Source organism: Humulus lupulus, chromosome 9 (genome assembly GCF_963169125.1).
Source record: "Humulus lupulus chromosome 9, drHumLupu1.1, whole genome shotgun sequence".
Lineage (NCBI taxonomy): Eukaryota > Viridiplantae > Streptophyta > Magnoliopsida > Rosales > Cannabaceae > Humulus > Humulus lupulus.
In genome coordinates, this window is record NC_084801.1 from 146,510,019 (window position 1) to 146,522,560 (window position 12,542).

Here is a 12,542-nt window from a genome sequence, read left to right on the forward strand (position 1 = left end):
CTCAGTTGTCCTGGCATCCTTTGGAAGGTAGCCGAAGTTGGCACTTTGATTGTGTTTCCAGAAGTCGTAGAAACATCGAAGTGTCGCGTTCTTGTACCTCTCCAGATCCTTGGCGTTTGTGAGCCTGAGTTGCTCCCCTTGGCTCTTGAGGATGGCGATGCTCCTGTCCTTCGCAAGATTTTCCTCCTGGAGCTTCTTGACTTCGTGCCAGTGGATTCGGCTGGCCTCCTGGTACTCATCCCTCTGTTTTCTGGCATTTTCCAAAGAGGCATGTTTCTCCACCAGGTCTGCTGGCAAAGAATCCTTCTGTTGGGTCACCACCTCCATCTCCCGCGTGCCTAGCCTCCGCGGCTTGAAGCTCCTCCATTAGCTTCGCCTCCCTAGCACGGGACTGCTCGATGCTTGCACCAGCGCGGACGCGAGCAGCCGTCATGGTCAGCATTGCCTGCAATCAAAGAATAAGAATTAGACTGACTTCAAAAAGGAAAACCAAGACCATGATCACGATCACGATAGAGAAGGAAGATTACTTACACTGGCCACTTCATTGAGGGCTTTATTGAGGATCTGGTCAACCCCCATTGTTTCTGCGTCAGCCATGGCCTCTTTGTAGCGGTCATGCTTAAGGATGTGAGTAAGGTGATCCTTGGCTGACCTTAGGGAGCGACCCGATAGTTTTGCCCCAGGGGGAACACCCTCAGCTTGTTGGGCTTATTCGGTAGGGGCCGGAGGTGAAGGAGTCGTGGCAGCGGAAGTAGGTGGAGGCAGAATTTCCTTCTCGACAGGAGCAGGAGGCTAGGCAGATGTTTGGCCAGAGGGCCCATCCTTCGAAGGATCGGTGGCTCGGTTCTTCTTGGCCGAAGGCGCCTGACTGGACTCACCGTCATGTTTCCTGGTCGATTTCCTCTTTCGGACCAAGGGAACCTCTTCCTCCTCCTGAGTGTTGTATAGATTGAAAACGTTTGCAGAAGCCATTTCTGCAAAAGAGGTAAGCATGCAGACAGTAAGCCAAAAATAGATGACAATTTATGTTGCATCAGAAAAGAAATAAAGAAAATTACAGAGTCAAATACCCGAGCTATTACTACTGGTCGCTATACTATTGACTCTACTAGTCATACACTCACTCTCTTGCATGAAGAAGTCTGGCCCTAGGTTTGGAGCATATGTAAAGTTGTCATCCCCGTCGAATAAATGACAGGGAAGTGGCAAGTTATCTAAGAGTGAAATAACAATACCGTTTTCGTCAGAGGACTCGTCTAAGTCTATGACAAGCTCGGCTACCTTTTGTTTTCCCTTTCTTTGGGGGGCAAAAGACCTTTCTGTTGGGGGAGTGCCAACGGGTTCCCTGATTGTAACCCCAGTCGGTCTCCGTCGAGGAGGAGATGATGGTGGTTGCTGCTCGGGATTTTCCTCGGTAGTGACACTTCCTACCGCGGGTTCCCTCACATCCTGGTGAGGGGTCAGGAGGCCAGCTAGCCTCAAGTTGGCCTCGGTGACCAGGGACTTGACACTCTTCTCAACGTCCGTCATGTTGGCCAACATGGCAGACCTCAACACCATGTCTGGTGTTGGGTCTGGTCGCAACCATGGGCCTAAAAAACACAAGATGTTTCAGAAAAATGCAAGGAAATTTGCTAAGTAAAAACAACGACCAGTGGAAAAAGACATTTACCTCCTCGAGCGAAGGACAAGTTATTCGCGACCATGTCAGGCGTGAGGAAATACTCCTGACTGTATTTCCCCACGTTGGAAATGTGGGTAGTGTCACTGAGGAAGGTTCGGTTGGTCTCCTGGTGACAAAAATGAAAGAACCCTGTACCAGATTGTTGGGGGTTGGGCTTAAGGTCAAAAAGGTAATTGACCTCGTGGGGGGTAGGCTCTGGCCATTGTTTATGGTTATAAAGGATATAGAGTGCAACAAGCATTCTATATCCGTTGGGTGTAATTTGGAAAGGGGTGATACCAAAGTAGTTCGCCACCCCTGGAAGAATGGATGGAGAGGAAGGGTAGCCCCAGCCTCTATGTGATACCTCGACCAGGCGCTGTAAACGCCTCTAGGCAAATTTTCCCTCTAATCCGCAGTAAGGATTTTGAGGGTTACCCCAGTAAGGCCATACTTTCTAAATTAGTTGGCACTACAAGAAAAAACAGTATTCATAACACTTAAAAACTGCTAACCGGGAGTATTGATAACGCTTCAGAAAATGCTAACATAGCCCTTGTTATTAAAAGTCCTGTCTTTTCTATAACAGTATTCGAATGTTATGTTCGATGCTATCTTAAACTATTCAATAACACATTTTTTTTTTGATCAAGAAGAAAAACTTCATTAATCAACCAGCAAAATACACCCTCACCTCACTACACAACTACAGAAGAAGCTACAGAAGCTCCTCAAAACCAATAGCAGAAACTAATTACATTTTAATCTATGTATAAAGTCTCTTTCTAATCTAGACAATTTCCTCTTGTTAACAATGTACAACCTGTATGACACTATAGTCTTTACATCTAAAGCAATCAAAGAATCTGATTTAGAGAACCCCTCAAAGATGCATCTGTTCCTGTTTAGCCATATGTAGTAACAAGTTGCTGCCAGAATTGTTGTGCTCACACGCCTCACCATACCAGAAGCCTTCAGAGACAACCACGACAACCAGCCAGCAAAATCCAACAGCCAACCCCTGAAACCCAGCCACCGAAACACAAGCTCCACTACTCTTCGAGACAAGCAACATTAAAAAAAAAGATGATGATGGGATTCAGGATGGTCATCACAATCAGGGCAAAGTAATGAGTCTAAAACAATGTGAAATCTACCCATATTGTCTTTGGTTAACAGCTGGGAGTTAACCACTTGCCAAAGCAGAAAACGATGCTTGGGTAAGTTGAGACTACTCCAAATGGCCCTGTGATAGCTAACTTGCGATTGTGGAAGAAGACTGTTATACAAAACAGCAGAACAGAATTTACCCGAGCTACCAGCCTTCCATATCTCAGAAAAAGAGAATTTAAGCCTCAATCTACAAAGCTTCCGCCAATACCAGCTTGTGTCCACTTTTAAGTCATAAGACCAAAAAGAAACCCCCTTGAGATAGATATTGTTCACCCATTTAACCCAAAGAATATCTCTTTTCTCAGTGATAGCCCAAATATATTTAGCTAGAATAGCTTGATTCCATTTGGACCTTCTTTAAACCCGAGACCACCATACGACTTAGGAAGGCACACTTTCTCCCAAGAAGCTACATGGATTCTGCTTCTGTTTCCATTCAGACCCCAAAGGAACCCTCTACAAAGTTTCTCAACCTCTTTAGAAACACTCCGAGGAAGGATAAAAACGCTCATCCAATAGTTGCGAAGACCAAGCAAAACTGAGTGAATTAATTGGATTCTGCCAGCGAAAGACAAATGCCTACTTCCCCAAGTATTAAGTCTCAATCTGATTTTTTTCATGATAATACCACAATCTTCAGCTTTCCATTTAGTTGGCCTTAAAGGAACCCCTAAATACTTTAAAGGGAAACAACCTTCAGCCAACCCAATATCCTTAAGAATCTCCCTTTTCTCCCTAGCATCAACCCCTCCAAAAAATATTTGAGACTTACTAACATTGATAAATAGCCCAGTTGAAGAGTTGAACCCATCAAGAACTTCTTTGATCACTTTAATGGACTGAAAAGAACCTTTGCTAAGAATAATCAAATCATCCGCAAAGCATAAGTTTATTAACTTCAAACTTTTGCAAAGAGGATGATATCTGAATTTAGAACCTATAGCAGCATGATGAAAACATCTCGTCAGATATTCCATTATCAGAACAAAAATCAAAGGGGATAAGGGATCACCTTGACGAAGACCCTTAGCACCTAGAAAACCACCTTGAAATCTGCCATTCATTAGAAGTGAATAAGAGGAGCTCTTGATACAGACCATAATCAGCTGAATAAATCTAGTAGGGAAGTTTAAGGCATTAAGCAAATCTTCAACAAACTTCCAATCCACAGTATCATATGCCTTACTGATATCTATCTTAATAGCGCAGCGAGGAGAAGTATTTTTCCTCCTATAATTCTTCAAGATATCTTGAAGAATCATCACATTATGAGCAATTGATCTCCCTTGGACAAATGCTCCTTGATTTTGATGAACCAGACTAGGAAGGACTGAAGCAAGTCTAGAACACAGAAGCTTAGATATGCATTTGTAGATCGTTGAACAGCAGGCAATAGGCCTATAATCTAAAGCTCTGGTCGGATTCTCAAGTTTAGGGATAAGCGAGATCGTGGTATTATGAAATTCTAAAGGCATGATACCAGTCTCAAAAAAATTAACCACTGCAGCACATACTTCTCTCCCCATAACAGGCCACATACTCTTGAAAAAACCAGACCCAAATCCATCAGGTCCTGGTGATTTAGTATCAGGAATGCTGAACATCGCTTTCTTTATTTCCATAACAGAAAAAGGCTTCAGCAGACCTACTTGCTGGTCTAAAGAAAGTTTAGCACCCTGCTCCATACAACCCAGATTCATTCTGGACTTAACAGTATTGTTGCTGCCCATGAAGCTACGGAAATGGTTGAGAAAATGATCCACAACATCAAAAAACTTATCGATAATCAACCCCTGATCTGTCATATACGAAATAATTCTGTTGTCCATTCTTCTCTTCTTTAAAAACACATGGAAGTAAGATGTGTTAGAGTCTCCTTTTTGCAGCCATGTGATTTTACTTCTCTGGCTAAGAAACTTATGATACATTTTCTCTTGCAGATCATAGTTAGCAGCTGCGAATGCTTCCAGCTCCTGGTAGTTTGTGTCGCTGGGATGAGCTTGAGCATGAAGTTTAGCCTCTCTTAAACTAGTTTTCGCATCCTGAAACCTTTTCCCAATATCACCAATCACTTCATGATTGAACTTCTTGAGGCAATGCTTGACTCTCATTAGTTTTATGTAAATTCCTTTGAGCCCTCTAGAAGTCACTGGCCTCTTCCAACTCTGCTCCACAATGAATTTGAAATCATGATGCTCAACCCAAAAATTAAAATACCTAAAAGGTTTGATCCCAATAGTCTCTGTTGCTGAAGCTGAAACTACACAAGAACAATGATCTAATGTTGCTTCCCAACTGAACCGAGCTGCTGTGTTAGGAAAGGAATCATGCCATTCCTCATTGAAAAAGGCATGATTAATCTTGGAATAAATGCGATTAGAGCCAACTTGGTTATTAGTCCAAGTAAAATTCAAACCAAATCTTTTAAGAGCTACAACATTAGATTGGGCTAACCAAAGATTAGAGTCAACCATCTCAGAATGCGAAATAGGATTCCCTCCACTTCTGTCATCATTAAAAAAGACCGAGTTAAAATCCCCAAGGATTAACCAAGGGGACACTGGAAAACTGAGTTGCATCAGATTATACCACAGAATCTTCTTGTCTTCAATAGCATTAAGACCATAGACAAACGTGAGACAGAAAGCATCAACTTGACCAGCTATTTTAACCAGACAATGAACATGCTGAGCAGATTCAGCAATAACCAAAACTCTAACAAAACTCTTCCTCCATATGATCAACAACCTACCCTCAACAACAGGACTGTTATAGAACTCCCAATTGGTAAATTTATTGTCCATCAACTCCTGGAATTTATTCCCTTTTAGCTTAGTTTCTAACAAACCTCCAACTCCAATTTTATTCACATTGCAAAATTCCAACACAGACTCTTGCTTTCCTTTACTATTCAACCCCCTAACATTCCAACTTCCTATACTACAACAGTCCATAGCTAAGCAGTAGACAAAACAGGACCCTTTATTTCTCTACAATCGACCTCCTCTTCCTCATTACCATCCTTATCCTGCAGAACACAGAAAACATTCACTGATCTCTGCCCAGCACCCAGGTCCCGTTTAGATGAGGAAACCGCAACCTGTTCCTTCATTTTAACACCAGTAGTTTTTCGAGGTGTCTTCCAGTCATTATTACTCAGCACAGGAGTATCTTTTTTTCCGGAACCAGATTGCAGTATCTTCGAAGTTCCAGGAGAAATGGGAAGATTCGAAAATTTTACCTCTGGTTTAGTCACAGGGTCATTCCTCTCAGCCTTCCTCTGTCTCGTCTCAGTTTCCCCTTTCCTACAGTCTGCCATAGTGTGGCCATAGCCCATACATGTTCTACATTTCACTGGAAGCCACTCATAATCTACCCCCTGTTCCACCAACTGGCCTTTTTCATTTAGGAACTGAATCACTCTTGGTGGATTATCCGTTATATCCATCTCAACCAGAATCCAAGCAAATTGAATCCTAGTGCGATCCCTAGTATATTGATCCACCATTATAGGTTTCCCAATAGTGCTAACCAATGCACTAAGGCATTTGTTCCCCCAGTATTGAAGACCTAGATCATGAAGACGAATCCATAATGGAACAGAACGAACTAGCTTAATCGCATCGAGATCTAAGGACCAAGGTCTGACTATAACCGACTTCCTATCAAACTGAAGAACACCATTTTCTAAAACCAGATCTCTAGTCGCTTCATCATTAAATTTCACCATTGTTAAACCCATGGTCATACGAGCTATCTGCGCCATCCCAAGATGGCCCCAAATACGCTTAATATAACCCTCAAATACCACCATTGGAGGGTTTGCACCCAGCACCATACATAATACAGCAGAGCTCCAATTCGCTGCTTGGAACTTCACCTCCTCAGGGTCGATTTGGGCAATCTTGATGCCATTCTTAATCAAAGGTTCCTGATAAGTAAGATGAGGGTCACGAGCAAACCTATTTTCCTTCATAAACGAATTCCAGTGCTTTTGAGCTGATTCCTGGAGAGTCGCCTGATCTTCATTCACATCCATCTCTTCTTCCACAACCCGAGCCCAGTTCTTACTCAATCGTCGTTCATCAATCGGAGACGCAGAGATCACGGATTCACCATTAAGGATCATTTCTGTTATCGTTTCTTCCTGCATAGTTACCCCAACTGTTATCACGTCATCGACTACACCTACTCTAATCGTAGATTGTTGTCCACCAGCTTCATCCTTCTCATTGTTCTGACTACTACTGGATCCTTGCTCAGACAACCGAGGTGCTGACTTTCGAACCACACGTTTCTTCTTCTCCATGGAAGAGAGAAAATCGGGAACGAAAGTTTTTTTTTTTTCAATAACACATTTTTAGTTGCTATAATATTCAAATAATAACATTTAGTTAGAGTATTTAGTTATAATTTGAAGTTTAATCTTATACTTTTTGCATAACACTTTTCAACTGTTACATTTGATTATTTTGATAACATTTTTAGTTTGTTATATTATATAAATCATAACGATTTATTAAGCTTATAATATGTTTTTAAATCGTAACATATAGTAATAAAATTTTGTTACTTTAGTGTGGATAAAATATTTTAAATTTTATTTTGATAAGTATACTTATATGGTTTTTTTTTAATTAAAAGATTTTCATTATTGTATTTTGATAAAAAAAAAACAAAATTAATCATAAAATGTAATTCTCAATAGATTGATAAACCATAAGTATTACATTAAACAATAACTAATTCAAACCATGAATGTGTCTACTTCATGAGATCTTACTTCTAACTTAAGTTTGAAAGCCTAGCATAATAAAGTTTTTGAACATTTTTTACTTCAAAAATGAAAAACAGAAACATTACAAGATACACAAAAGTAAACCATGTATGAAACTTGCTCCATCCTTCAATTCATCATCCTTTGTGCACTTGTCTTTGTTGTGAGTCCATTTGCTTAGCTACAATAAAATTTAAATAATTAATACTAACTAATCAACCTGCAAAACATTTACACTTAAACTTATCACAATATAATGTCTCTAAGTATCGGATAGTAATGGGTTGGTCACAAAATTTCTATCATCATGCTAAGGGGATTTAGGGAAAGAAGAAGAAATAAAATAACTTGTATTTATCTTTAATGACTAGGCAAACAAAGAAATTCTGTATATTCTGCCCAATGGGAAACTCTTAAAACAAAATGGTATCATTATAAAACACAAACCAAATGATAAAACATAATGATAATAACAATTAACCACAACAAGAGAGCTAATCATATATAAGAAGATTGAGAAAATGTCTTTAACTAATATGGTTATATCACTAACACACTCTAGCTCTTGCGAAAATTGTTTATTATACTTAAAAGCTGCTAGGTGATATAATACAACTAACTAAGGTGTAGTCATTAGAAAGGAAGCAAAGGAAGTTGAGCTATTTATATAAGACCAAAGAGCATTCCCCTGTATACCAGAATTGACTCAATATTACAAACTATAAATGCATTGTTTCATATAAATTTTGAATAGCGCAAACAAAATGTTACACAGAAGGAAAGTAAAGTCAGATTAAAGATGAAATAAAACCTTGTCATGAAATGCTTGAGCAAACTCATCAAGGGTGAATGGGCAGACATCAATGACAAGAGAGTAAGTATAGAGGAAATGGAAAACCTGCCAACAGAAGTCAACACATATTTTAAGATTAATGCCAATGATAGGTAATTGTCTCAACTAAATGCCTTAATATATTGCCATTTCAAAACACATGGAGAAGAGAAATGGTGGGGTGGAGACCAGCATTTCACAATGAAGAAAAAAAAATAGGATGATAAATCTTCTATCAGTCAGAAACAGTGTTATTGGAAAATAACATACAAAAGGTTCCAATGGTGCAAGAAAACATTGTAATCAGTAAATACACTTCACATAAAGAAATTCAACCCCTGACCAAACCCTGTTAACAACTTTTGTTTCCTAACATGAAAAAACAAAATGGGCAAAGTTGAGTGAATCAACAAAAATATGATGGAAGACATATAGGGCATCAGATATGCACAAACCGTTCTCTACCAAAGTGCTGGCTTGATTAATTTTTATGGGGTAGAAAAAATTCTGTATGTAAGGCCTGAATGTAATCAAGTTAAATGAAACAATATACATGAAGCAACCTTTAGAAACCGAAAGCTGCTACACAGCCTATAGATAAAGATAGCTTGGAAGTTTTTTCACATCTAATTTCTAGATTGTCAGGGCCAACAAACACAAAAGAATGAGGCATGATCCAGGAACTATATAGAGCTAACAAAAAATGACACATTAGTAACTACAAACATTTGAAGAGAAATATTTTATTACAAGATAACGTATCCATAATTAGACTTATTTGATTAATTTCTTCAATGATTTTATTGATTTCAAGCCATGTTGAACCATTATTTTATTACAACTCTTGTATTTTACACACATACCAAGTGACAATAATAAGAACAATCTGCAAAATTAAACAGAGTCAGACTATCAGAAGGATTATAAAACAGTATTAACTAACACAACAATCTTTTTTCATGAGCATATTGATAATTATAAAGACGTCAAAACATGCAAAAAAAAAAAAAACCAAATGAGAGGATATCTAGCATCTACCAAATACATTGCATTATGCTTCTAACTGAGGACTTCATTAAATAAGGTAACAACAAAATCTTTGGTAAATTTTCACCTTAAAAAGCTTCTTGACAATCTCTGGAGATGAATCCCAAGGTTGCATACGGAAAGGTTGCTTCATCTTTACAGAATTTGGTGGAAACTTTACCAACAGATCATAATCATGATTCAAGAGAAAAAAAAAGTAAACAGACAGGTGAATATGTATCACACTACTGAACCCTAGCTTTATTTGGAAAGAATAATTTTGTTTCATGAATTTAAACTCAAGACCACTTTGCTAGAATACAATTGTAAGGAACTGTTCGTATCAAAAGAATCAAAGATTAAACTTTTAAAATAAGTGGTAAAATTTCCAATTAAGTAGTTTTCTGAAAAACTGATCCAAATACATAAACAACAAATGATAGATAGGAAACAGAATTTTGAACTCTTTCTACAAAACCAATTTTGTAAAGTGAGCAACCTTGAAGTCTAGTAGTAAAATGACCAGAACACCCTGGTCTATTTGATACTGCTTGTAATTCTCTCCCCTCCAGCTCTTCATCATCCATGAGCATAGAAATCAGATTAAAGTTTTCTTGAGAATGTCCTCCCCTCCCCTCATCATCCATGAGCATAGAAATCAGATTAAACACATAAATAGAAAGAAAATATCAAAAACCAAATAGAGTATTCAACCACTACATCAAGCAGCTTATATGCTATATGTTTTGAAAAAAAACGAGCAAGACAAAATCGAAATGCTATATGTTGAATTATTATAATAATTATTCTTATAAATAATATACTAGATGAAAACATAAAAGAAAGCCCACTAAGAATGCTTTATGATACACAATCTTGAAGAAACAGGGCAATATTTATATGATACATGGCATTTTTAAATAGCATTAAAAACATTATTTAAAATTCATGAACTCAGAAAAAACGAAAGCCTATCTAAAGAAACTGAAATAGAACAGAAATGATGGCATGATCTTCTGAATCATAAAACTACTGCATCTAAATAAACTATCTCAATTTAGAACAAGTGCAATTATTAGAGAAATAATCACATACCAATTGAGTTGCAAATAAATAATACTACTTTGGATAATCCCCTCAACTTTGGATAGTAAATACAGGGCAAAAATACCTCTTACAATCATCAGAGCTAATGTACCCTTTTTCACTCAATGTCTATAACTTTATCTTGAAGCAAAGTGATGGATTTTTTCCTTAGTATTTTTCTCCTGATCTAAAGGACCTGCATTAACTCATTGCTAATAATATCCTGCACATGATACACATTCTTATGCTCAATATTTTCTGCACAACAGTTACCGTTGTAAATCATGTGAGAATAAATAGGATTATAAAATCAAGAACAAATCATGGTCAGAATAACAAATATATATTCCGGCAAAGGTAGAATGTACATACTTCGACATGCTTATAGAACTTAGAAGGAGTCTTTTTGATTGTGTCAAACATTTTTGGTTCCTCACACTTCTTAACCAAAGACTCCACCGCATTACAAATTGCTCAAGCAACATCCTGGAATCAAAACATGAAAAAGAAATGAAGAAAATCCTTTTGATCATCACAAAATCTTCTAATAACTAACTACATAAATCAAAATGAATTGGTGCGTCAATGGTTCATCATATAGTTCATGTAAATTATGTCAATGGTTTTCCTCACTAACTGTAATTAAGAAACATGTAACAACAAGGAAGAGTACCCTATTATTATGCATTTAGTAATCTATCGAATGTGTTTGAAGGTGTTTCAGGGACGAAACCTGAACTCCAATTGTCTCCCTCCTCTGTCTCGCTCTCCGCCAACAAGCCCAGTCCCACGCTCGACCCTGCACACTGCCGGACTTGTAATGATGAAATCAGAGACAGAAATCGTCAATCCCTAATTTAAACAAAAATTCTCACAAATAATCACAAAATTATAGGTATATATACATGAGACAAAAAATTGCAGAAATCAAAATTGATTGAGCAATATTGAGAGATGAATGGTGAGGTTGAGGAACGGGGGAGGGAGGCCAGAAAGATGACAAGGGAATGAGTGACTAGGAAAGAAGAACAACACCTAGATTCAAACTTCAATAAACTCATACTCATATTAAAAAATCCACATATAATAACTAAAATGAAAGACAAAAAATGTACTATGAAGAAAACCTATAAGATTATTAAACACACAGTAATTAAAATACCCCATACTAAGCCTTCGACTACCATGAACCAACAAGCAGCAACAAAAATAAGTTGAGAGGAAACATACCAGAACTCGCCTTCATCGTGTGCTGAGGAGAAGAAGACCCACGCAGCGTCGAACCCGTGACCTCGCCTTTGCCTCTGCCTCCGTCAGGCGCCGTCACCTATTCTTCCAAGAGAGAGTGAAGTGGGGATGGTTTCGAAGCAGGAGGGCGTGAGTAGAAAAGAGAGGCCTCGAGGTAGCAAAGAGAGAGAGAGAACCAAAGAAAAGAGGTTGAGGGGAATCAGGAAACGAAGAAAAAGAAGAATAATGGATTAGAGTGAGGAGGAGAGGGTGGCGGGTTAGGGCTATCAGATTAGAGAGAATGAGAGTGTTGAGTAAAATAAAAAAATGAAAAGTAAAGGCATTACTAATTCACATGGCGCCAAAAGTTCCCTCCGTATATTTTAGAGCTAAATCATTAATAGCACTTAAAAAAATATGTAATATCTTACCGTAATATTTACTCAAAATTCTTGTAGTGTGGCTAGCATCCTAGGGGTTACTTGGCTGAGTGGGGAAAGATACCACTCGACATCGGGAAGAACTAAATACCGAGGGCGGGCCCTAACTTGGATGTGAGGGTTTGGAACAATATTTTCTTGACCACTGGTCGAGGGAACCCCAGCCTGCGAGTCAGGCTGGGCTGGAGGATTTGAGGGGTTTTTAGGTTTTTTCTTCTTTTGGGCAGTGGACTTGACACGACCCATTCTAACTGGAGTTGGTGGAGGTCTGGAAGGAGAAATTCTAGAGAAAGGAATCTCGTGGATGCACTGAGC

General features: G+C 38.5%; 1 protein-coding gene across 1 annotated transcript; it reads right to left on the bottom strand.

Annotated features, from left to right (window-relative positions):
* Nucleotides 1–7,520: 7,520 nt before the first annotated feature.
* LOC133802123 (uncharacterized) lies at nucleotides 7,521–10,137 on the bottom strand. Its single transcript, XM_062240384.1, has 3 exons — nucleotides 9,563–10,137; nucleotides 8,428–8,514; nucleotides 7,521–7,797 (listed from the first exon to the last, which is right to left on the bottom strand). Exons 1-3 carry the CDS (start codon nucleotides 9,761–9,763, stop codon nucleotides 7,699–7,701), a joined length of 387 nt encoding a protein of 128 aa, XP_062096368.1. The 5' UTR covers nucleotides 9,764–10,137; the 3' UTR covers nucleotides 7,521–7,698.
* Nucleotides 10,138–12,542: the final 2,405 nt, after the last annotated feature.